The sequence below is a fragment of the Pogoniulus pusillus genome, chromosome 29, assembly GCF_015220805.1.
Source record: "Pogoniulus pusillus isolate bPogPus1 chromosome 29, bPogPus1.pri, whole genome shotgun sequence".
Taxonomy (NCBI): domain Eukaryota; kingdom Metazoa; phylum Chordata; class Aves; order Piciformes; family Lybiidae; genus Pogoniulus; species Pogoniulus pusillus.
Window position 1 is genome coordinate 14,556,741 of NC_087292.1, and position 26,559 is coordinate 14,583,299.

A 26,559-nucleotide genomic window follows, 5' to 3' on the forward strand; every position below is an offset into this window, starting at 1 on the left:
AGGCTGTTAGAAAAGTCTCCAAGATAGTGGAGTTGATGGCAGAGGTCTAAGTGGGTCTTTTACGAATCTGTTACAGCATGTGGCCTTTTTGCATTTGAAACCTTCCTTCTGTTGCTATCCTTTAACTCTCTTTACCTCTAAAAATATATTTCAAGTGGAAAACCTAACATAAAGCTTGCCTCCATCAACTCCACCTGCAAATGGCACCTGTATTTCTTCCCTCCTCGTCTGAAAAACTTTTACACTTTCAACTTAGTAAAGCCAGGCTGATGTTACAAATTTATACGCTTGTGCTTAGCAGAATTGGCCTACACCTGCCAACCTCCCATCAAAGGGTTTCATTTGAGATGAAACCTGTAATGGGGAAGTTGAAGGAAGTGTAAAAGGGAAAACTGCTAATTCCACAGGAATGCAAGCTGACAACCAGAAGTGTAAAGCTGGTTATTTACTAGCCCAGCAAAACACTGTAAGCATTTACAGCTGATTCCACGACCAGCCCCACTCCTGCGTGTCCAGAGGATGTGTGTTTTGTTCTGGCTGGAAAAACTAGTCCATGAGTTCAGACTCTTTTACCTGCATCCCTGTGCTGAAAGTGTCCTGCACTTAACATTATTGTTTCTTGGCTATCAACAGCAGTAAGTTTTTGCTGACTATGAGGTGTTGAGATTCAACATTTCTAGCTATATTGCTGCAATTTAGAAATAGTCCTGCCTGCTTAGCTCCAGCCTGAAAACAATGACCTAAAAGCAAAGGTAGACTTGGATTGAACAAGAAAACTCTTGCCTGAGGGTGCAGAGCAAGTGCCCTCTGCAATCTCCTACAGGATGGGAGAGCATTTTACTAATGAGGTTTCATTTGCTCTTGATGTCATATGCCATTTAACAGATGAAAACCTGGCCCAGACTCTACTGCTCTGACAATGCTTTATTGAGCTTAGGCCTAAACTTGCATTTGGGGAGCAGAGGCCAGGCAGCTTCTCCAAGGTCAGCCCCTGGCCTGTTTGCTGTTTCACACCTACCGTTCAGCATTTTGCAAGCCCTTGTTACCAGAGTGCAGTATGGCCTTTGCTGGAACCTGCAGTTCTTCAGCTTCTCCATTTGTCATTTGTACAGAACACCCCAGACAGGTATCTGGAAACTAAACGTGCACCTCCCCATCCTCAGAGGAAGGCAGCTCCTCATTTTGTCTCAGAAGGGTGTTTCATAGCTGAATTCATTCTCAGTTCTTCTGTCACCAGGTTCAGTGCACAAACACTGAGCAAACTCAAGCCAAACATCACTACTGATAATTTGATCTAAACCCAGATGATTCTACTATCAACCTGCCTACACCAACTAGTACCTGCCACCTATAAACCCTAAGAAGTGTGGATCTCCTCCTTCCACAACAAACCCATTTCCAGAAGTCAGTGTTTTGGCTAGAATTTGCACCACCTAAACAAAACACTTCCAAGGCCTTGTGCACCATACAGCACTCAAGATGAGACGATGATGTCGTGGTGAAACCACTGTAAATGTTACCTTTGTCTTCAGAGATTTCTTGACTCCTCTGTGGCTGTTTCCTGCTTGATTTAAGCAATGGTGAGTGGCTTCAAAGGGCCTAATGTTTTGTGGAGTGATGGGATGCTGAAGGTAGGGGTTGTGTGGGGGGTCTGCTGGGTGGTTTGGGCTTGGTTTGTTTCCAGTACAGTGGCTGTTCCACATGCTTGATTTTACCTAAATTTCAATTTTACCTTGAGCAGAGTTGAATTTCCAATTTTTTCCTATTTAGATTCTATAAAATTGGATTTACATACAAAAATGTAATAATGCTTACATTCAACAATAGCTTGTCTCAGATTGACTTTTGAGTTGTGATTTTACCTAGCATTTAACCTCCCTTGTTTTGTGCTTACCTGGTCCCTCAAAAGGCAAGAGTTTGGAAGGAATTGGGTCCTTAGAACTCAGGGGAATCAAGTAGAGATCCTTGATATGTCTGTTGGTATTAGCTACAACACCAAAACGACCACGACTGCTAAAATAAGAGTAGAGAGAGATATAGGCAACTTCTTCTTCTTCTGTTGCGGGATGGAAGCGAATCAAACACAGTTCCTGTAATACAAAAGCAAAGTGGAAAAACTCAACCTGCAACATATCAGCAAGTAAAAGGGTAAAGGAAAAATTCCAGGGGTAAAAATAATTGTACATTTATCACTTCAACTATGTTTTCAAGGCACGACTCTAGCTTTAAGGTAGCAGTGTTGTTCAGTAGTAGTATTAAAACACAATCAGGTTTGTCATTTTCAGAAATACAAATTACTTGTGTATCTTACAGCAAACTGAACATCCTGAGGCTCAAATTAATATGAGGAATGGAAAATTCTTCATTTCAGGATTGTATCTAGATACTGTGCATCATTTTCTCACTTCTAAAATGTTTTTAAAGTCAAGTTTGTTGCATAAACTGTTAGGTTGCCTTTCTTCCAGATGTGAATTTCCATACTGAATAAACTGACCATTTATGTTCAAATAGATTATTTATGTTCAATAGTTATTCATTCATTTAAAAAGAGCAAACAGTATGAAGATTTAACTGCTGTGCAAGAAAGAGAGATCAAAAGGTTCTGCTGCTCAATATCTCCTCAACACATCTGAAATGGTAAAGCAATAAGTGGTCCTGGTAGCTTTCCATCTGTGATCTACACTGCTGTTTGCTGTTTATTAATTCATATTATTAGAAGTTCTCAATTTACAGCATTGTGTTTTTCTTCTGGGCTTTTGCATAGGATTTTAAGTCAATACCTTAGAAAGTGAGGATTTGAGTTTGCCAACGTAATCCCAGACTGTCTTCGGTAAGATCCTCCCACCAATGTGAATTGTATCTGGTAAATCCTAAACAAGAAGGATTAGAGGGTAGTGTCAGGGAAACCAGAAGAGACTGATGCAGTGCAGGTTGTTGTCCCATCCCAGCAGCCCAGTGGACAATGCACTATTACATTCTAGCAAACTTCCATACCAGTTTTTCTGCTTTAGACAGGCCATTTCTAAATGTCAAGGTGATTAAAGACACTTCTCCAAATGACTAACAGGATACAGAAAAAGCACTCCCAGGGAAGGGGAGCAGCAAAATGGCAGCTGGTTCTATACACCCTTTAGTGGCTTTGTGCTCATAGGGAAGCTGCTATTCGAAATACAGATTTAGTTGGACTCAAGGACCTCAGTGGCCTTTTCCAACCAAACCAATTCCATCATTTGCTCCATGCATTTATGACTATCAGTCACATGGAACTCTACTGAGCAGGCTGTTGTGAGGACACTGAAACTTGTTCTAGCAAAAGCAACAGCAAAAAGAACCAACAACCCTTCTAATAAGTCCTAAACCACACATTTGTGCTGGAAATACTCCCAATAGCCAAAAAATTAATTTCAGAGAAAATAAAGCAGAGCAAAGCCTGCTTGTTTTAGCACAAGCCTTTATGCTACTTCATTATTTGCATGTGCAAACAATACTACTCTGAATAGTATCATCCAACTGGTTGTATTTGATAATTAGTAAGAACAATGGTATTTGTCACAAATGAGCAAATTAAATGTTGTAACAGATCACAGCAGTGACCCACCCAGTCTGAGAAGAGAACAAAACATCCACTTTAATATACTGCCTCTAAAACTTGTTTTCAAACAACAAAGAAGCAATAAAGCTCCATGTTAGATCCTAACACATATATCTAAACACATTTAAAGACGTAAGAGTTCTTTACACATCTGTGTGGGAGTTCTAAAAGGCTTTTTTTTCTCTTGAGCTACTTTTCCTGTTACTAAAGGGATGTCATTTGCCACTGCTCCAGTTCTAGTAATAGCCATAGCACGACCCCATCCTTTCTAGCAGCAGGAACTGCAGTAGAGATCTATTCTAAACACATAAACATGTCAGTGCTAACCTCACTAAGATAATCAAAGCACCCGGAGACAGGATATGCTTTAGTGACAAATTTGGCCACACTCTGCATGTTAATAAATCCTTTCCAAATGGTGTTGAGACGAGAGAGAAAGAGGGAAGTGTCGCTGTCTTGAGGTGAGCGTGGCTCTGCAACGCTGCAAAACAAACCCAAAACAGAAAGGTTACAGAACAGAAATGAAACAGTCCCTTCTCTTTTTTCCTCTTCTTGTCAATTGAATGCTTTAACAAAAGAGCAGAGGTTTCAGTGCTTTGTTAATGTTTTCCATTAACTAGGTATTAGTGCAAAGAGCAAGACATTCACAGAAAATACAGTTGCAGCTATAGGCAAAAGGATGCCAATAGATGTCGCAAAGATGATCCAAGGGCTGGAGCACCTCTGCTACGAGGGTAGGCTGAGGGAGCTGGGGTTGTTCAGACTGGAGAAGAAAAGACTCTGGTGAGACCTTAAAGCAGTCTTCCAATACCTGAAGGGATCCTACAGGAAGGCTGCAGAGGGACTATCTGTAAGGGTGTCCAGAGATAGGACAAGGGGGAAAGGTTTGAAGCTGAGGCAGGGCAGGGTTAGCGTGGATCTTTGGAAGAAGTTTTTCAGTACATGGGTGGTGAGACTCTGGAATAGGTTGCCGGCAGAGGTTGTGGATACCTCCTCTCTGGGGGTGTTCAAGGCCAAGACGGATGAGGCCTTGAGCAGCCCAGTCTAGCTGAGGGGCATCTCTGCCCATAGCAGGGAGGTATTTCTATGGTCTCTTCCAATCCAAGTCAGAATTTGTTTATCATTCTAACTGTTGTGATCCTGACTCTTTAACAAACTAAACCGAATTCTGCATTTCCCATTGTTTGAGTCAACAGTATGTATCTGAGATTCTCAACTATAAGAATTTGCTATGAACAAAGATACCTTTCAGCTGCAGTTACATAAGGATATCCTTTGCAATATTTATTTTTACTACTGGACATACTCAAAATATGAAAGAAATTAATTTCCTTGCAAGTTGATCAGTTCATTAATTAATAACTCAGATGCATTTTAATATAGGATGAATATCTGGAAATGCTTTTAATCATAGAGTCAACCAGGTTGGAAGAGACCTCCAAGCTCATCCAGTCCAACCTAGCACCCAGCCCTGTCCAGTCAAACAGACCATGGCACTAAGTGCTCCATCCAGGCTTTGCCTGAACACCTCCAGGGATGGTGACTCCACCACCTCCCAGGGCAGCCCATTCCAATGGCAATCACTCTTGTTGTGAAGAACTTCCTCCTAACATCCATCCCTCACACAGACTTGCTTCCTATATATTGATGCACACACAGACCCCTAAGTCTGCATAATACCCTCAAGTTTTATTTTTCTGCTGAAACATGTTGTAGAATCCTTGCTGTCAACACAAGCTGATGCTGTGGAATTATAGAATCATCCAGGTTGGAAGAGACCTCCAAGCTCAGCCAGTCCAACCTAGCACCCAGCCCTATCCAGTCAATTAGACCAAGGCACCAAGTCCAGTCTTTTCTTCAACACCTCCAGGGATGGTGACTCCACCACCTTCCTGGGCAGCCCATTCCAATGGCAAATCACTCTCTCGGTGAAGAACTTCCTCCTGACATCCAGCCTAGACCTGCCCTGGCACAACTTGAGACTGTGTCCCCTTGTTCTATTGCCAGTTGCTTGGGAGACCAACCCCCACCTGGCTACAGCCTCCCTTCAGGTAGTTGTAGACAGCAATGAGGTCACCCCTGAGCCTCCTCTTCTCCAGCTCCCTCAGCCTCTCCTTATAGGGTTTGTGTTCCAGGCCCCTCACCAGCTTTGTCGCCCTTCACTGGACACATTCCAGCACCTCAACATCTCTCTTGAATTGAGGAGCCCAGAACTGGACACAGCACTCAAGGTGTGGCCTGATCAGTGCTGAGTACAGGGGCAGAATAACCTCCCTCAAAAAAGTTACCAACCAGAGATGGCAAATTAAAACTCTAAATAAGGTGAATGTGCTTTTTGATGGGAAGAAGAAGAAGGGGATATGGGACATAGGAGATTCAGAAGGCAACCACGGTACAGATTTGGTAGCCTGGCTTATTATTAAGTATACGCACTTGATATTGGGCGATTGCTGAACTGCTAAGTATCTTGGATCTGGTGAGGATGATGGCTTTGTTAGTATTGATTTGGGGACTGTCATAATTGGTTTTGAAGTCTCCTGTTTTGTTTCCCCTGTTGAAATTCTATCGGATGCAGGCCCAGAACGCAGGGCTGATGTCGCAATACCAGAGGAGCTGCTCATTGCTGTCCTAGGGTCTCTGCCAGAAACAGTTACAGTTGTGACAACAGGGCCAGCACAAGTGGCAGGAAAAGCAGAAGCCTCTTCAGGTACAGAAGAATCTACATTGTTGTAACTCTGTGTTGTAGGAACATAAATTCTTTCTACAACTATCTGGGAAACTGTATCTTCTACTGGTTCAGGGTCAATTTCCATTGCGTCAGAATCAGCTTCTTTGTCAGGCTCTGCTGATGGGGCTAGTGCAGAACTTTCAGATTTTGACTGAACTTCTGGTTTTGATTTTGACTCCACTTTTTTAACAAGAGGTGCTGTCTTCATCTTCTTAGCTGGTACTTCATCATCAGATGCTGAAATTTGACCTAAAGATTATATTGAGAAAAAGTTTTGATTTACTATTTAACAATGAAATAGTTTGGAGAAAAACAAATCAACAAACCACACAATTCTTTTCCTTTGCACAAAACCAGCACTGAAGATACCTGTACAGATTTTGCAGTTCAAGTCAAAGAGATGGGCTCGGTGCTGACTTGTTGTATCCTTCAGCATGCTGCTAAAAACATCTAAAGGAGGAGCACTACTTAAATTTGGTGCGCTTCGGGCTGACTCTTGCTGCTCCTGAAAGTGAATAAAGCACACATCAAAAAAAAAATCCAGTTATTCATTTCAACCAGAAAAATCTTATTTTGGAATCTGTTCAATTAACTTCGTTAAAAAAAAACAAACAAAAAACCACACAGATTAAAGGCCTTTGTTAAAGCAGATCACATCAGATGGGAGTTGTCAAATAACATTTGGCTTATTTTATTCCACAACCTTCTGAAGGAAAGAGCTGATGTTCAGAAGTCAAATGGTTCTATGTAAATGGACAGCAAAGGCTGGAAAATACACAGCATTTTAGAAGTGAACACAAAAGATCACTTGGTTCTTACGTTACTTCAAAGTAAAACCTACTAGGTATTAATATCCTTAGTATTTACTGAAACAAGCTGCACTTCCAATGAAAAATGTGAGGCTCTTTGTTTCCATTTATGTCCCTGAATGTCTCCAGGCTGAATTAATAGCCAATACTCACATCAGAATCAGACACTGGTGGAGAATCTTCCATGTTTACAGCCGGCACGTGTTCCCGTTTTACAGCAGCTTTCTTAATCTCCTGAGATTTGCTTCTTGCCTCTACAGTCTGAAGGAAACAAAACCATTTTGGTAAAGCCTAGACTAGACATATCTAAGCTCAGAGTGGTGAGAGTAGGAGATGATGCCTCATCCCTGCAACCATTCCAGGTCAGGTTGTCTGGGGCTCTGCACAACCTGCTCTAGTTGAAGATAGCTCACTGTGGGGAAGTTGAAGTGGATGGCTTCTAAAGGTCCCTTCCAGCCCAAAGCAGTGCACAATTCTATGAAAAGTCCCCATTTTATAATTTTATCCTGTACCTCATTGTCAGCTGGCTGGTAGAAAGCTATTTGGCCATTGTTTGTATTTTGTGAGGAAGAAAACAGTGCATTAAGGGTTGGCAAACTTGCTCATAGCACACAGCAGGGCAATTATGGTACTTACTGCTTTAGCTGGTTTCTCCTTCCACACAGACAGTTCTTTAGACAAAAGTTCTTCTGGTTTCATTCTCACTAGTTTTGACAGTGAGATTTCCTCACGAAGGACACGATGGAAGAGTCCCTGGAAACAGAACAGACTCTGATGCCATGCTGAAGAGAACTTGCTTAGGTAACTAACACAGAAGTTGCAGTACTCAACAGGCAAAACCTGTTCTAGTTCCCTGTTCTCTATTAAAAATGCCAGCTGCTTAAAAGCAAAGTTGGCAAGGTGCAGAAATCAGAACAAAATGATTAAATAAACATGAAGCAGGAATTTTCCTCATTAGCATCAATAACGACTAATAAAACCAAATAGGAATGTCAGAAATTGACCAAACACTCTCCTGTTTCCTGTCTAATGTAAAATGTTACAAACCCCAAGGAGTTTCAAGTATTTTCATCTGTACCAGCAACTGATTTTTTTCCATTTAAAGCATAAATATGATCATGCCCATCAGCAGTAACCCAACGCAGAGGGTCACAAGAGCAGAAGTCTCTATTTCAGTTAAGAAAGCCATTCTGTAAATAAGTATTTCACACCAAATGTCTCAACTTAATAAACCCACAGGACCAAGTGAAGTAGATTTTGAACTCCTACTTGGATAAAAATTCATTTGAAAAAGCTATTTTAATAGCTTTGTGGTAATCTTTCATAGCATAACTCAGAGGAGTGTTTATCTTGGACCTCTTTATGTTAGAGCATATTAAAAAAACAGAAGTCTATTCCAGTGTATTTATTGTTGGAGGAAATTGCAAACCTGGTTTTTGGGGTCCTTCAGATTGAACATGATGCTGCGATATTTACTCTTGTATCTGTTGTCTGTAACTTGGAACAAATTAAACATTTCCTTTTCAATATTGAGTGCTATTTTCCCTACTTCACTCTCTGTCATCACCAGGTCATCGCTATCATTGACTCTGTTAAAAACAAAAAGAGTAGATGCATTTGTTAGGGAGAGATCTTCAGGTTGAGATAGTACAACCAAGTTGTGGTGCTAAATTAGGCTCCTCTTCACTCAGCAAGAGCTCAAGAATCCTTTAAATAGACACCTCAAAGCCATCTCAAGGCCTTGAACTGTGAACTGCAGCAACCTTTGCTTACTGTCCACAGGTGGCCATGGAGGGACAGCTTCGGGAAAAGCAAGGCAGCCTTTACAACTCCCCTGCTGGTGGCACTCATGTCGGGAGTTTCTCAGCTATCAACCACACATGTAGCCCAAGCACCTGAGTCCTCATTTCCCCCCTGTGGAAAGCTTTTCCATATCAGAGGTGGTGCTCTATAAGGCTGGCTTGCATTAACTTTAATAACTGGGGGAACTCAGCTTTTTGTTTGCTTGGTGGAGATTTTTATTCTTTCCTAAGTGATGCAGTTGTCCACTGACCAGGATCTGTTGTAGATTTTTGTTTTGGGAGGGGAGGGAATCTCAGTAAGCCTTTAACCTGTCACTATGGCTTTTCCTGTGCTATGTTTCCTACCACCTCTGATTCTCCAAGCACTGCCATCAGCAGTAGCTGCATTTTAAAAGCTTCTGTGCTGTCACTGAATTCTTCAGGTGCAATTGCCTCCATATGAGCAGGACAGGAAGGTCTCTTTGTTGTTTTAAAGGCTTTTTCACTTACACCTTTATTTTGCATCAGGATTTTTTAAACATAAACCTGAAATGCCAGTTGTACTTTGTAGTGACTGGCAGTATAAATTCAGTCCCTCACTGTCCCATAGCAAGATGTAAGCAACACCTTGCAGGTTCAACATTTACTTCTAGTTTTAGCTTCCTACAGCAATTAAGTGCTTTGAATTCCCACCTCTTCCACAAAATCTCTTTTAAGGATCGTCGAATGTTCTGCCGAATCTGAGAGTTGGGTTGTGACTGGGCAGGGCTGGTTGATGCTTTTCCTTGACTACTTCCAGATGTGGTGGCAATGGGAGAAAGCGAAATCTTTCTGAGTCCTCCACCCAAGGTGGAAGCTGCAGCTGGTTTTTTGGAAAGGGCTGAGCCCTGAGCCGGAGCCAAATGCTTTGCAGGAGCAGTGCCTGATGAAGGAACGCCGCCTGAAGAAGGCCAAGGTTTCTTGGGAATGACACCTTTGAAACTTGAAACAGGTTTAAGTGGTAGCTTAGTTACTGATGTGATAGATAAGGATATTGGCTTCTTTGAAGGAAGATTTTTCGGGAGAGAAGTCTGTTTCTCCGTTCCAGATGCAACAGCTTTCTTTGATGCTAGTGTGGAGTCTGCTCTGTCCTCATTCCTTCTCTCTTCCCTTTGAGCTATTAAAACAAAGAAGAAAACAGAGCATTAAAGGCTTAACTTTAGAACTTCCTGTTCCTGAAGACGAGGTACGATGCTGTAAGAAAATGACATCTCCAGAGATTAATTACCAAGTAGGCAACTTAAACTATTTATTTTCAGTAGCCTTCAAAAAAAGTAATTAAACCCAAAACACAAAGAGATTGATGTAATGTTTTGGAAGAAATTTTTGTTGGCTCTTCAGAACATTTAAAGTCACATTGGCTCTGGAGGTTAAAAATTTATAAGCTACTTAAGAAAAACAGGGAACGGGGGGAGGAAGGACAAAAAAACATCACCCCAGAAAAAAAACAATCAAACCCACAAAAAAAACCCCAAACCCACAAAAAAAAAGGCACCACACCACCTTCAAAGATTTCTGAGTAGGATCTCATGGCTAAGCTTCAAAACCACCTCAAGACTTTCACACATTTAAAAAACAATAAAAATAAAGCAATACAAACCACATTTGGCATCTAAATGCAAATTCTCCTAGCACCACACAGAACCACTTTATTAGAGTCCATAAATTTGAACCTGCACTAATGTTAATACTATTGGAATTTGGTAAACTCTCACACCCAGATTTTGCATTTTAAAGAATAAGCTAAAATAGAATAGAATCAACCAGGTTGGAAGAGACCTCCAAGATCATCCAGTCCAACCTATCCCCCAGCCCTATCCAATCAACCAGACCATGGCACTATGTGCCTCAACCAGTCTTTTCTTGAACACCTCCAGGGACGGTGACTCCACCACCTCCCTGGGCAGCCCATTCCAGTGGCAAATCACACTCTCTGTGAATAACTTCCTCCTAACATCCAGCCTATACTTCCCCCAGCACAACTTGAGATTGTGTCCCCTTGATGCAGCACAGAAGTTGCTTTAAAAATCCAAGTAATCAATCTACTTGCTTGCTGGCATGAAAATCATACTGCTGATGTTGCCATAAGCTGTTATTAGGTTTGCCTACCTATTAGAGGCTCCTATCCTACTGTATTAGTTCCTGGCTAAATTCTAGATGCACACAATTAAGCACTCACATTGCTGTTCAGGTTGTGCCCACCTTATCCCAGCCATTCTCAAACTACTCCATTTACAACATTCACAGTTTCTAGTGACCCCTCCCCAAATATTAATAATTGATACACATCACAGACAAAAATTGCAAAGCAGAAGACTCAGGTTTTCACACATGTTGCAGACAGAGTTGCACGGAACTTTTAAAGCAAGTAAGCACTTCTTTAAGCTGCATTTCGTTTGGCATTGACAGGAACGATTCTAAGGCAGCAAAAAAAAAACAGCCAAAGCCAACACCACAACCCCCTCCATCAGCAAACAAAATCTCATTTACAAGACACTGAACTTGCAGGAGGCTAACACTAGCATATTTAACCTGACAGCTCAAAGAGAGAGGGGTTTTGAGGGAAACTATCCAAAAAACAGCTCCTGAAATAAACTGTTTCACTTAGAGAAGTCTGATCCCCAAAAAAGCCTTTTTTATTTTCCTTTGCAAATAACCACTGACCAGCTAACAAGTTAATGCTTATTATGATGTTTTTAAGCTAATGGTTTGCCCAGAAGCCTTAGTTGCAATATGCAGGGAAAACATCCAGGAATTCAACTATGAGTAATTTTAAGAAGGACCAAATGGTCCCTCTTCACCTTCCAGATCTGCTATCATGACAGCAGACGTTACCAGCAAGGGTGTATTGCAGTTTGGCTGTTCTGAGATAGACTTGAAGGGGACCGAGCATTCCTGTGAAGTCCTGTGTTCCCAGGGTAACATCCCTCAAATCAGGTATTTGGAATGCTTAAGGGACATCATGGGGCTCTCCCTTTCCGCCTGAAACGGCCTTGCAACCTTGCCCTCTACTCGCAGTGCAGGTACTCCCTGCGTGGCAGCAACATCTCCCAGTAGAAAGGATACTGGGGTTTAGAAGAGTCTTGAGTGGGCTCTTAGTACCAGCACTTTCACCACAGACAGTGGTGGTTAAGATGAACTAAGGCACAAGGCTGTTTCTGTAGGGCTAAGGACAAAGGTGTGTGCTGAGCCTCTGCTGGAACACAAGCAGCAGCAGCAGCCAGAGATCCAGAAGAACTATAGATTTACCCTGATCTTTTTGCCTAGGAGCAGTTTACAAGTAGATGCCTTGAGGAATTTTTCTGAGACTGAACAGTGTAAAACAAACCCAGCTGCCACAATACATTCAATCAGTTCATAGGATGTGAAGATTCTGCTCTCAAGTATATTACATTTACAACTCTCACACTATTCCCAAGGTTTTCTTTAGACTGGTCTTGGTTCCTGTTGGACACTGAGATAGGGAGACCCTCTGTGTGACCCACAATGGCTCTCCTCATCTCCCCACCCTCCCCTACCTCACTAACACAATTCTAGTTGCCAGGAGAGAGGAAAGGGGTCAGGAACTATCCTTGATTGGGTTTGTTTGGTCAAATTCAGCACCCAAAACTTGAGAAGTAGAAAGCCAACCTATTCTGAGTTCAGAATCTGGAACAGAGAGAATGTGGATACCCAAACCATGCACACTGCTAAGACTGCAGGAATTACTTCCATTCTTTTTCCTGGTTGATTGCATCTTCTGCACAGAATTGCACCTTTTCAGGCAGGCCAGAAATGTTTCTGTGACTCATGATGGAAAGCACGATAGCACAGCTCAAGTTTTAAAAGTGGTATCAGTAAATCCAGTCCTTTAGTAGTTCTGGTTTACAGAAGTACAAAATGCAAAGTCCTAAGTTTGCATTTATTCCTCCACACACTATCTCTTTAATTATTAAATTAGTAAGAACTACATTGATGAAGCTAAAACCAGCACAGCTAAGATGCTGTGTCAGTTCTTGTATACAAGAGTTATATCCACACCACAAAGTAGTGCCATCACACTAGGAGCTTGTACCCGTGAAATTAAGTACTAGTGCAAAGGCAGACTGAAGTTCCCAGGACTAAAGGGCAGCTGTGTCCGAGGAGGAAGATGCAGAAGCATCCTTTATTCTGCAAGTTGACATCATGACTTCAGCAAGGTTTCCAAAGCCAAGGCATGGCCTCCTGTGCTTCTTTAGCCAGCAGAAAATGGGCCAACATTTCATCAGCTTCTTGGAATTACAGCACTACTTTACACCAATTAACACTGCCCAACTGGTACAACTTGATTAGAGAAACTGATGGTAGCAACCTCAGATGTGCTAGTTCAGGCACAGACAGATCAGCCAGTGCTTCTGAACATTTACCAACTCCTTTTTCACATCTACAGGACACATCACTACTTGAAGGCCACTTAAGCTGGATGCATATTTGCCAAAGAAATAAGACTACTAAAATCCTATGTATGCAAATACGGCCATAGATAAACCTCATCTAAGAAATGTTTTATCTTCTTTTGATTATGAGAAAGCAGAAATTTTGTCCTATCAGGCTTTGGGTTTTAGGAACAAGCTTAATGTATCACCACAGAAATCAGCTGAACCAACTCACTGTGTCATTACATGGGTCTTGCATCCATGGCACACAACTCAGCTGAGTGTGAGGAAGGAGCAGGACTGCCTCTTCTGGTGGCAGCTTGCCCTTCTATTGACTCAGCTGCAACATCAGCACACCCCGAAGCCTAACACCACCTTCTGATGGGTATGAAACTGACAAGTGTGTGTTTGGAAGAGTTAACAGAAACGTGCACTCTTTTCAAGAGCAGCATGCCACTGTATGTGGAATGAAAACTTCTGAACAGATGCCACAGTCGCTCAGCCAGCAGACGGGACACAGAACGGAGCAGGTGTTCCCTCGGACCACAAGTTTCAAGTCACTTGGCTTTGAAGTCCATGAACAACTTGAGGAGAAACAGTCAGTGCCTACTACGCTCACTGGCCACTGCATTTTAAACCGTGACATCTCCAGTCCTTCCCAGGAGTAGCTCCAGCGTACCGACATTAAATGCCTTTGACCCGATGCACCACAAAAGGAGGCAGCTACCCAGCATGGGTCTGTCCAGATTAAGAGAATCAGTGAGCTTCACCACAGCCACATTAGTGCCAGGAGGTGGCATTTAGCGGCTCTTGTATTCAGCACTTTTGAGTACTTAAGGTGCACCTCCCCATGGTTTGATGTTCAGAATAGTATTTCAAACAAAACAAAGACAAATCATCAACTTCTGTGTTCCCTACTTGGACCTGTGAGCCACTTCTTAGGACAGCAACAGGATTCTTATTGACTGGAGTGAGGCATGGGTGAAAATGGGCAAGAGATACAGGAGGAGCTAATGAGTCAGCTCATTCCCAGAGTGAAACCCAGTGGTTCCTCGGGCAGCAGCAACAAGTGCGTACCCTGCAAGGCTGAAGCAAACAGCATTGCTAGGGCATGCTCACTACAGACGTAACTGTCACCTCTCCCACTAGACCTCAACAGAATTACCTCCCCCAAGGAAATTGGCCGTGAAACTACACCAGATATTACAACATGCAGCCAAGAACAAGACTTCTGTAAGCAGTGGAGGATGTAACAGCCACATTCTCTCCTGTGTTACAAATGGGCTCCTCGAAAGCCTGCTTATTTGTACATCTTGACTCTGGTGTTTCAGCACTGTAATGTGGTTGTGGAGGCCAAATTTTAGATCAGTCTCCACAACATAGTGCTGCTTACTTTTGCCTAAAGGATTGCATAGTGAGGAATGTACTCACATCACACCGCTCACCCACACTGGGAGGTTGTTTTACACTGCCAGCACAGGAACTATACAAAGAAAACTCTGCTTCTCCTCTGAGCTCTTTAAAATAGTTCTATGTAGCATCAAGTCCAAGCTGTTTCTTCCCCCTTTCCTTCTCTATTTAGCATGTCTTTGGGGTAGTAGCTTTAGAAATCTCACTTCAGAAAATACATCACCACTACCCTTGGCTTCTCTTTCCAGGATCTCACTTGTAACTAACCTTTCTGCTGGAGACATCTAATTTTTCAATTTCTAAAGAGAAGATGTGCTACTGCTTTTCATTTATCCATTCCAAAATTAGTCAAATCACATTTTAAAGACCTTTCTTACTCTAACTGATGCCAAGTTGCAAGCGATGCTGTAGATGAACCACAGGCAGTTACACTTGAAGAATCTATTTTACTGTGTGTCTGTGAAGCTCAGATTTTTTTTTCTCTGAAATAAAATCTTTGCAAAGGGAAAAAAAAAAAGGTCATCACAGCTCCTGCTACAGAACACTGAACAGGTTTTAGTGAGATGTCTTGCAGCCACACAAGCTGCTGGTTTGGTGCACAACACTATGAGGTTTCCCTGAAGAATTAGAACTTTGGCATAAGCCTGTTCACACACAACTATTGCCTCCGCTGGCTAATGCTGTCACAGTGTTCCCCCTCTGCTCTCCTCCAGCTTCACTAAGCCACTTACCCCTCCCATACACCCCCCTAATAAGTTCCTCATGGAAGTGTGTGGTTAGCACAGGCTGATGTCCAGGCTGTGTCATCTCATCCACCTTGCACAGACCTTTCCACAGTGGGAGCAGGGTGCTGGTAGGCCACCACTGCAGAGGGCTCTGCCCTGCACAAGGCAGCCTGCATGCTGCTGAAGCACGTGTGAGTTCTACAGACGTTTTTCATTCTCTGCATTCCTCGTAACTAAGAGAGCTTTAGGGAAAAAAGCACGAACCACAAGTTCCACAAGTATGCACAGCATACAGGGTTGGTGGCATCAACAGTAAGAAAGCTGGCAGCATTTGTCTGTAATAATAATAATAAAATCACTAGGATTCTAAAATCTGAGTATTAAATCTGAGGAGAGCAGATACTTGTGATCCACCTTTTTGAAAGTGGATTGCTTAATACAGAAAAAAAATTAGGTCATTCACAAAAAAAAAGCTCATGTCAAATTAGAAAAGTCACACCAGTGTTTTGCTGTTGTGAAAGGGGCAAAAAAAATAGCTTTTAAAAAGCATTTTCCATAAAGGCTGGCCAGAGCCACCTAACCGTGGACTTCTGAGCCTCGACAATAGCTTTAAAGACCGCACAGGAATGAAGGTGTGAAAAGACCAAGCAGAAGCTATGCGAGGAATTCACAAACAACCCAGCCAGTTTCTGTCACTCAAACTGGCCTACGAAGTTGTACTGCGCAGTGCTGCAAGGTCCTGCAGCTCCTCCTTGCTCAGGTGCAGGCAGCTGCCATGATCCACTCCCCTGTGCAGCTGTCACAGCGTGCTGCAGCTGCCCAGTTGGAACACTGCAAAAGGTGAGGGCAGCCGACTGGAGCACGGCAGGAAAAGAAGAGGCTCCTGCTTCAGAGAACGCGACATACCTCACTCCCATCTGCTGATATCTGAGACTTCTAAGAACTGCATTTCCCCCTCTGGGCAGGATTTAAGCTGGTGGTGTTCTAACAGCTTTCCTTTGCCACTTGGCTTCAGTAGTCCTAAGAGAACTTTTCTGATGCTGCCGTGGTAGGACCCCTTTCTGCATGACTTGTGATAGAAATAGTATTAACAGAGCAGATTTGAGCTGAACCCTCCACCCCCATGCCAAGCTTTAATCCAAGAGTTCTTCCAAAGTGAAACCTTTCGATGCACGATTTAACATTAAAAACTGAACAAAACACAGGGGTGAACTGGTGCTTTAGACGTCAGTTATAAAGCACTCTACAACAGAAGTTACTTACCAGTTACGAGAGGTTCGCCAAGAGCAGCCTTTGCACAGTCACACAGCTGGGATGCGCGCCTGACATCTCCAAGCCTTAGAAACTTGTCGAAGAGTCAGTCCTGCTGGGTGCCACTGAAGCACCCTCTGGTGGCACCGAACACTCAGTGCCCAAGGCTGTGACGGTGAGATGCAGTTTGTTACCGCTTCAGTTCCACGGCTGTTCAGCTGTTGCTGTCCTGAAACCTGGTTTTGCTAGACTTTTTGTCATTAGTTCTGCTTTAAGTATTGAACTACTCCAAAACAGGTTTCAGTGTTAGTTTTCACCGTTACTTGCCTACAGAACGTGTCTGCTTCAAGACCAGATCGAACTTTATTCCCGCACACCAGTGTTTCAGAGGTGTGCCTCCTGCCCTGCTGTTTGCCTTCAAAAGCTTCCATCGGTTCTAATCTGCACCACAATGAGAAGCTACTAATTGAGCTACCCGTGTGCTAAGCCCTTACATTCAGGCACACAAAGTAAACTTGTCTTCAACATTCAGTTTAGGGAATTCTGAGACAAGGGTCCTTTTTGTGGTGGTGCTGGAACTAGGCTCATGCAAATCTGCAGCGCAGACGCACAAAGCTTTTACACTACAGGAAACCAGAGTGATTTATCTGATCTACATCAGACGACTGCGTCTTCACAAGTACACCACGCCAAGGAGAGAGGCACTATCTGCAGCAAAAAACAGGCTCATTGTCCAGACTGTTCATGGGATTCATCACTCCTTGCAGGGACAGGTCATCTTCAGGTTCCAAGTTCAGTAGAGCCCAGACACAGCGAATCACCACCACCAAGACCAGCAGCAACACTTGGCTCCGAAGTGTAAATGATCACCTCAAAAAACCCCTTTTATCTGGGGAGAGGTATGGAAAGATCTTTTTTCACTGCCTATGCAGCCAAGTGAGCAAGTTCAGAGGACTAATATTAGTAAAAGAAAGCAAAACAGCAATAGAGGGTGGTGAGGCTCTTTTTTAATCAAATGTTTATCGCTTTCAGTGTTGATGACAGATGAACCACCCTAATAGTCAGTGTATCCGTGAGTTGCAACACGTTTCTGCCCCCCAACCCTTCCCCTCAGGAATGGTTCCTTACACTGAAGCCAAGCACCCATTCTGGCAAGTGTTTGTCACTCTGTTGTCCAAGTGCCTTGGGGGTGCTAGGTGCCTGAAAGGCTCAACAGAAACATGCCAGCAGCAGGGCCCAGCCTCCCTAACTCAAGAGACAGGGCAAAAATCATCACGTGGCTAGTGGCCACAGGACAGATGTAACATACCTTGTAGAGCTGAGAAGGGGAGCTCCAGTGCTCCATCCACAGGCAGATGGCAATCACTCCCCAGGGATCCCACTCCTTTTAACTGCGTGGGTCCCAGGGGATGCTGGCTTCAGCAGCCACTACTGGTCTGTGTCACTCCACAAATCATGTACCAGCCTGCGCGCCAGCACAGCTCCTGCCATCTTCACAAAGCCAGTTCAGCACTGCAGCTGTGTTACACCAGTCACTCCTCTACTATGAACTTTCCAAAGCCAGAAGATCTCCAGGGTGAATGTCTCAGAAGTTCTGGCAGACTCATCTTGGGTTTTCTGACCATTGTTTGGTCAGCAGCCTTTCTGAAAACTCTTCTAGTTACTAAGGGTTAAAGCTAGACCTACACATACAGCAGCCACTCGTCCCAGAAAATGGCCAGTGACAGAGTAAGTTTTTCTTCTCCTGGGACTACTCACTTACTGTGGGTCTGTGGTGCAGACTACAGCATAAAGCAAAGACACTTTAGCTACCAAGGCAATCATTTTAGCGGCATTATGGGACTTGGTCCAGGCCAGCTTTTCCCATGGTAAAGTACTCAAAACAACTGCATCAAGTTTGACTACACTCAGTTCTTGCAGAAAAACACACCTGGGGCAGAAAAACAGTTCAAGAACAGCTTCTCAGTTTCAATATTTAACAGTTAAGCTAAACCAACAGCAGTGTGTTCATGTACACTGCATTCAGCTGAAGACTCACAACTGTGAGGTACAGTCTTGCCTTAGAACCATTCTATTGGTTCCAGTCTGTATGCCTTTCTTCTTTTCATAACAGTACTTACAGCTTCCTACATCACTATTACTTTTTAACTGTCTTCAGTGTACATTTTCTCTTTATAGTGGCATATTTTCTTTCTTGCCTGCCTGTACTGTTGTTACAGGGAAAAAAAAAAAACTGAGAAAAGAAAAAAAGACATAAATGATGTATGCTGTAATCTAAGGATTTTGGTATGCAGACCATGTTTGCTGCTGCTGGGCTCCCTGTATCACTGCATTACTCCCATATTTTGTTAGAGATGTACAGGAAGAAAACAGTCCAAGTGTCCTTTATATCTGGGACCTTTAACTACACTAGCAAATAATATTCATTTTGTGAATGGGTCTTGGGTATAGAAAAGCTTAGCTGAAGAAACTAGGGAAACTGAAAGGGGGGGTTGGTACTGAAAGGGTATTTGCATCATCAGAGCCAGGGTTTTCTCACATCTAGCCAGCCTCCAGGAGATGGCAGCCTCGCCTCTCCATTCACTGCTGAGAAGCAGGAGAGGAGCAACACACGGTGCTCAGTCCCGGTCATTAACAGCTATGTAATACTACTACCAAACAAGACATGCTAATGAACAGCACGAGTTTTCTGTCTGGGTGGGACAAAGTCGTCGAAGTTTTTACTTGGGGTGTTCTGCAACAAGAAGGAACACATTTCATGTCTATTTTTAACCTATTAAACTCTGGTTACTCCTCCTGTGCACTTCCTTTCTTCCACCAATAAATGCAGTTAAGATGTCTGAGCAGCTTTAGCACCTGACTTAAGTAAATCAGCAGTTCATGTATTTCTTGTAAGTCCACTAAGTCAGCTCAACTTCACAAGGATCTGAAGCACTGATGAGTACTTCATTTATTTATTACTGGCCACTTTAAAACCCAAAATACTGCAAACATTTATCTTCTTCTCCCCTTCTTTTGGATTAATTTTCTCTTTTAAAACTGCTGACACATTTGCTGCTGACTTCTATTTGGCCACTGACAACAAAAAATATGTATTTAAAAGTCTCAAGTTTTGCTTTCTGAAGCGGAAAACTTAAATTCAGGTGCCTCAGATAGAGATGCTGATACTGCTGGCACAAACCTTTGCATCAGCAAACTTCATGGGTGGAGTATTCCTTGACCTCCTCTTCATAGGGCAGTAGTGAATATAAGGGACAAATGTCATAAAAGCAAATCACTATCTTGGTGTTAAAACTGAATTAGAGAAAGCTCTCAACAAAGTCAAATCATCACTGCATGCAAACTGCTTTTGTGGTTCCTTCTGGAAAAAAAATGGGTTTGTATTATGCTGTGGGAAGTTTATGCTCCTCCAGCATAATTAATGCTTTCCATTATTGTAAGGTCTGTGTTAGTCTGCTAATGAAACAGAAACATTTCAGAACTCCTTTTGGGTGATGCTTCCCCACACAGAGATGATCTTACTAAACAAGCAAGACTCTTTCGTTTTCCTTATGAATTTTACATCTCCTGTGATATGCCCTAAACGCTGGCAATTAACACTAGCTCATGTGGCAAACTCAGTTTTTCTATCATAGCTTGGATCTCTGAACAATGTTCCTGAATCTGAATAATCCACAGTATCCATCTGGAAGCTAGGATGGCTTTGCAAATTCAATATAAAAAAGTGTGGCATATTAAATGAATTCCAGTTTCCCTAATGGAATTAAATGCAACACCTCTGCAAGGGAATCTGACACATACCCAATCTGCCCTAATAAACATGTACTTCAAATACTGCTTGCAGCATTAAGTTGCACTTAATATTCACTTATAAAAGTAGTTCCAGGCATTTCCCACTTATTTAAATTAAATAAGCAGGATTGTTTTCACTGGGAAAATCAAATGTTGAGATGGTGTTGGGCTCCAGATTCTGGTGTATGAAGTCACTTTCCAAGTACAGATCTAACTCATCCCCAAAGGATTGGAGGAATTAAAAGTGAAGGGAAAAAAGGAATTAAAAGTGAAAAAACAGAAACTAACGTGATAAGAGAAAGAAATCACTGCTCTGTAGCCCTGCATTCTACTGGCACCGAATAAGCTTGGTGGCAGGGTTTAGATGCAAACAGGCCCCTTATCACCCACTCAGCACATCTGTAAAAGTGGCTTGATTTTCTTCTTGCTACTACTTATTAAACTAGTGGCATATGTGACAGCAACAAAATCTTGTACCTGAAAAGTAGAGAGCAAAGTAATCTTTAAATATAATAAACTGATTAATGAGAAGAGTACTAGAGAAAATAACTGTGACGATCAGGTTCCATTTCATTAATTCCTAGAGGGCCTGGCGTGCTGAAGTCACAAAGAAGGATTTGCAGAACATGGCTTGAAGCTGTGGGAAAACGCAAGCATTGCTGGAACACTGTATATGGAAGAATCCAGTCCTCAGCCTTCTCTAGGTGACCTTAATTCCAAGCATGAGACCCCTGGGGGTCTGAGCTAGTCATCTTAAACACCTCTCATAATTATGTTCAGAAATAAGCATTTCTAAACAGTCAGTCACTTTGTTCTAAGGATTCATGTTTAAATCAAAATCATATGTTCTTTGTCTACTGAAGGCGTTTTCCTTGACAGAACAGCTCAAAGAGTTCCAACTTCTAGACACCTGAAGTGAGATGCTCCCACAAATTTCCATAATACTCTAAACATCTGTTTTGAACTGCACATAAAGATTAATTAGATAAAAATCTTGTAGAACATTCTCAGAGATGACTCACTGGCAGCCCCTTGCAGCCCATCCAGCAAAAAGCTTTTTCCACACTACACAATTTACCTGGAAACCCAGAAATGGCAGAGTCCTCACCTTAGTGCAACTTACCTTGGTCACAGCAGCCTGAAGTTCTTCCTTGCATTTGATATAAGAGTTCTTCAGCAGACAAACTAAGCTGTTTTCTATTTGTTGTTAATATACACATTTTTCAACCAATTGAACAATTTAGCTACAGGAGTCCAATTTTCTACTGGAATTGGTTAAATCTGAGTAACCTCCAGCATGGTAAAATTTCAAGTGACCTCCCCCTTAAAAAAACAACCTCACTGCCTCAAACCCTCTATTTCTGCCTCTTAGAAACAAACTTCTATAGCAATAAGGACAATTTAGTGATATGGTTATATGGACACTTGCAATTATATTGTAACAGAGTGTCATAAAAATTTGGCACAAGATAATTTTCTCACCAAATTTTAGGCATGTTTAGAACGCTATTGGTTTTGACAAAGAAATGACAATTTCTTTGGGAGAAGCTCTAAAAAAAAAATCAAGTTCATCAAAACATAGCTCTTAAGAATTTGCTATTAAAAAGGCACAGGGCCCAAGCAGTAAAATATGCAGGGAAAATTTATAACCATTTAAACATTTGATGTGGGTAAATAAAATTAAAATGCATCTTTAAGAGCTACTCTGTGCTACCACAAGAAGTAACAATTAACAACTACTCTGTGCTATCATAATAAATAACAGTTTAGGGAAGCTGGTGCTCCCTTGGTGTTTAAAAAATTACATCTAAAAATCCCATCTTAATTTGTAAGTTTATGAGCTACTTTACATAGCATGTTTAATACCTAGGTTTAGTCCTGAAAATAAAAAATGTAAATTGGGCTAAAGTGTAGATAAGAAAGCTGGGAGAACTGCAATTCTGAACTCATTCATCTTCAAGTGAATAAGCATTAGACACCAGGTCATGTGTTTTATAAAAGTGACATGTAAGATTTCATGGGAAGTTCCACCACTGCATTACAAAATTACTTAGCTGGAGTCAATCAAAAACTGTCATTAGCAGAAAGCCTTGTTCAGGCTACAAAGCAGTTATTTACTTACCTTCATCTGAGTTACAAACGTGCTACTCAAAACCTGCAAAAATATGCAAGGCAATATCTCTGCCTAATAACCCCTTAACATGTGTTCTTGTGTGTGTGGAGAATGTGTGAAGTATGAACATATAAATAAAGGAGAAAACAAAAGAGTGCTGCCTCCCCTCCAAACTTAAAAGTAAAGAATGGTCCTTAAATTATTTCATGTAAGGAAGAACAGCAGCAGAAAGAACCTGGATGCACTTGACAGTTAAAAGCTGTTTTCAGAAGTGTAAAGTAACGTTGGGTACCACGTTGAAGATTTCATTCTTGGCACTAGCACTGAAAATGCAAGACCTGAGAGACAGGTGCCAAATCTAAAGTCCAAAAATACAGTTCAAATTAGTACAGTCAGCTTCCAAGTCACAGTGCACACTGTACAACCCCCTTTGTAAAGCTTAACACAAATGCAGTGATACTTACCTTGGCTAGATCAGAAACAGGTATTTGTCTTTATGGGAAAAATTTAAAGCTCAATCATGTAGTTTTCATCCAGAAATCAGCTGGGTGGATTGACAGGCATCTTAACCACACAAGTGACATATGATACAAATGAACCTTCTATAAAGTGTCTCCCACTTCATAAATAAGTGTATTGTGTGAGAATCTTTGAAGGTGGAGAAAAATACTTTGGTGCCATATTAATTTAAAAAAAAAATCAAATTAAAAGAAAAATAAAACAACCAACCCCAAATCCTCAACTCCCTAGTCTTGCAGAGCCAAGAATGGATGGGTAATTGAAAAGAGAATGTAAATGGTTATTCAGGAATATCCCTATGCGATACATACATTTGAACAACAGTGAAGATGAAATGGCAGCAGTCCTTTCAGGCTTTACAGCATTGTAATTATGATCGCTTGCCCAGGACGGTGTGCTGTGCTCTGCTGCTGGCTCTCTAGCAAAAGCTTGAGTGTTTGCCTCAGTCTTGGTAGCTGGCAAAACAGTCTTCTTCACACTGATCTCTCTTTTCTCAGGAAGATTTCTCTTTTGGATTGACAGAGGCTTAGAACCTGCCTGTATGATTAAAAGAAGCTTAATTACTAATAATCATCAAATCTATTTTGCAAACAAGCAGAGATATAGTTACACATCAATTTTTTTTTACAGTAAGCTCCAGTAAATACTCTTGAAATTAAGCAATTTCACCACTTGAGAGTCATAGAATGGTTTGGGCTGGAAGGGACCTTGAAGATCATTTAGTTCCAACTTCTTTACTTTAGGCAGGGACATCACCTACTAGGCCAGGTCGCTCAGGCCCCTTGCAACTTGGCCTTGAACATCTCCAATGAGGGGCCATTCACAACCTCCTTGGGCAATCTGTTCCAGTGTCTCACCACTCCCACTTAAAGAATTGCTTCCTCATATCCAGTTTCAAACTCCCTTCTTCCAGTTTAAAGCCAGCACCCCTTGTTCTGTCTCTACAAGCCCTTACAAAAAGTCCCTCTCCATATTTCTTGTACACCCCTTCAGGTAATGGAAGGCTGCTCTGAAGTCTCTCTGGAGCTTTCTTTTCTCCAGGCTGAACAACCCCAACTCTCATTTTGGCTTGCTCTGCTAAGTTCCACATTGTTGTCCTCCTTGGGCAGGGGTATTTTTGAATCAACAGCAGTTTCATCTAATTTTCAAGTCTACAAAGCAGAGGCAATTATACACTGAAACTTCAGGGAAGGAGAATGATAAAGAAACCACCTCAGAACAACAGAATTTATCAAGTTGTGAGGTTGGTTGTACAACTACTGATTGTTTTGTAGTGGTTTTACAAGGAGAAGACTTTGCTTTCATTGTTTTGCTTCCCAGAGCACATCAACAACGCAGTCACATTAGCTCACGATTCAGTTAATTCACAACTGAGCCTAAAGCCCAGTAATTCTGTTTGAAAAAGTAAAATTAATTTGGAATTATAATTAAAGAAGATGTCTTGTTTGCATTTTTTTTTCTCCAAAGGTAAATTATTTTGGAATTAAAAAAAAAATCTAAAATATTGCTGCCATCTAGAAGGCACCAGCATGAAATTACTCTATCTTGAGGCAGTTAAGACTTTTTTAAAGTCACAGGAAAACTTTTTATTACCTGAAGAATTAAGAATACTTTAAGCACATAAATAGGCAAGAGAACCACAATAAAATGTATTAGAAAGCTCCTCTCCTATGCAGAACTTGACAGTTTTGACTCAAAAAGAAGAGCACAGAAACAAGCTACTCTGCTTCAGGACAAGTGTTTTGGGATGATAAACATCAGCTTACCTGTAGTTGAGATTTTGGCATGCCAGGTTTTTCAGATTTTGGTTTGCTCTTCTCTTTAGGTTTTGGTTTTCCATCTTTGCCAGCACTTAAAAACTTCATAGTGGCTGCAGCATGTTTGAGAATGCAGTCGTTGCTGCAATACACAGAGTCAGGCTGAGCCAGATTGAAACAGCCAGGGCCAATGCACTTGGATGCACCAGGGGCTTCAATCACCTATAGATTGAAATAGGAGTCAGTGCAAACTTCAGAGGAAACAATAGAAACACACCTCCAGACCATGAGGAAATGCTTATATGTTGTAAACACAGACTGCACCTGCAACTGTTAGTGACTTGCACAAGTGCCAGCACAAAAACTGTTAGTCATGGCAGAACAGAAACAGCCCCCACAGGTAGAAGAGTTTCACTCCTGTAAGAGTGTTTTCAAAATGTGTGTTCTCAAGTTTGGTTAGTTTGCTGGCAGTAAACTAAGGGAGGCTGGTCGTCTCAATTTTCAGATCCCTTAAGCACATAAATGCTTTCTTCTGATCCCCTGTGTCATCTGAGTAATCTCCTTAGTCATGCAGAACTCGTTTTTCAAGAGCATGGTTTCCAAAACACATTTTACTTATGCCACCATCAGCTGCTGCCCCCAACTATGAACACAGGCAAAAGAAAGCACTTAGCTATTCATGGCTATGGATCACTCCTGCTCTACAGCTTTACCAGCTTTAAGTTGGAGACTTGTAAAATTAAACTCAACCATTATACATGATTTTGCCATAGCCTAATAGTTCTTATACAGTGAGAAGTATGCAGATGCAGTCTGTACTTTCCTCTACTTCATAGTTATTCTTATTTATAGTGAAGTGTTACACACTAATCACTTGAAATGCTACAATAAGAAAATAGCTTGCTCTTTGATAAGTACATTAGGTCAAACAAAGCCTAGAACTATCTGAAAGCTCTTTAGGATCCAACACATCACTAGATATTACTCTTCTAGTTCACTCCTAAAAATGCTGTACAACTGTCCCAACACATTGAGCTCTATAAAAGCCCTTGCTATCAATAAACACCAATTTGTAATTACCAAAATTAAGCCTTCCAGGAATATTTACAGTTTTGAAAGTAAACCACACATTTGCACAGTGTGGTTTATTTATCCCCAGCTAAAGGTCATTAATACAGTAAGTCAATTTGCTGCAGTCTGATAAAACCTGGGTTTGAGAATTTCCCCATTAAAAATTAAGTTTATGCTTTAGTAGACTTTTTTTGTCATGTACATGTTTAACAGGGAAGGACAAGGAAGAAGTACTAATTTGAGTTCCTCAAGAAGCACTTCAAACTGAGCTGTCATTTCTCATTAAGGGCATTTACTCAGTCAATCACAAAAGCTTCTAATGTTGATGTTTGTACTTATACAATTTCCAGGAGTTTTAACCACAAGCCCCAATTCTACAGGTACATATGGAGAGCCACAAAAAGGAGTCTTCCTCAAAGTCTTTAGATAACAGATAAACTGAACAGAGGCAAATCAGTTACCATAACAGGCAGTGGCTTGAGCACAGTGTTTTTATGTAGAACAGGCAGGGAATTCTGCAGAGAGCAGTGCTAGTCTACTCGTGCCATAGAAGCACCTTAACTGAGGTGGCAGGGACA

General features: G+C 41.7%; 1 protein-coding gene across 7 annotated transcripts in view; it reads right to left on the reverse strand.

Annotated features, from left to right (window-relative positions):
* The window catches only part of DIDO1 (death inducer-obliterator 1), a 63,286-nt gene that overhangs the window by 10,310 nt on the left and 26,417 nt on the right, over window positions 1-26,559 (reverse strand). For all 7 annotated transcript variants that reach the window (XM_064167689.1, XM_064167688.1, XM_064167692.1 and 4 more), the window contains 11 exons: window positions 24,920-25,132; window positions 23,465-23,690; window positions 9,604-10,066; window positions 8,559-8,718; window positions 7,766-7,882; window positions 7,283-7,390; window positions 6,690-6,825; window positions 6,026-6,569; window positions 3,920-4,073; window positions 2,781-2,870; window positions 1,895-2,090 (listed from right to left, as the gene is read on the reverse strand). In XM_064167689.1, coding sequence (XP_064023759.1) covers window positions 1,895-2,090; window positions 2,781-2,870; window positions 3,920-4,073; window positions 6,026-6,569; window positions 6,690-6,825; window positions 7,283-7,390; window positions 7,766-7,882; window positions 8,559-8,718; window positions 9,604-10,066; window positions 23,465-23,690; window positions 24,920-25,132 — 2,407 coding nt within the window. The remainder of the gene's footprint in view (window positions 1-1,894; window positions 2,091-2,780; window positions 2,871-3,919; window positions 4,074-6,025; window positions 6,570-6,689; window positions 6,826-7,282; window positions 7,391-7,765; window positions 7,883-8,558; window positions 8,719-9,603; window positions 10,067-23,464; window positions 23,691-24,919; window positions 25,133-26,559) is intronic.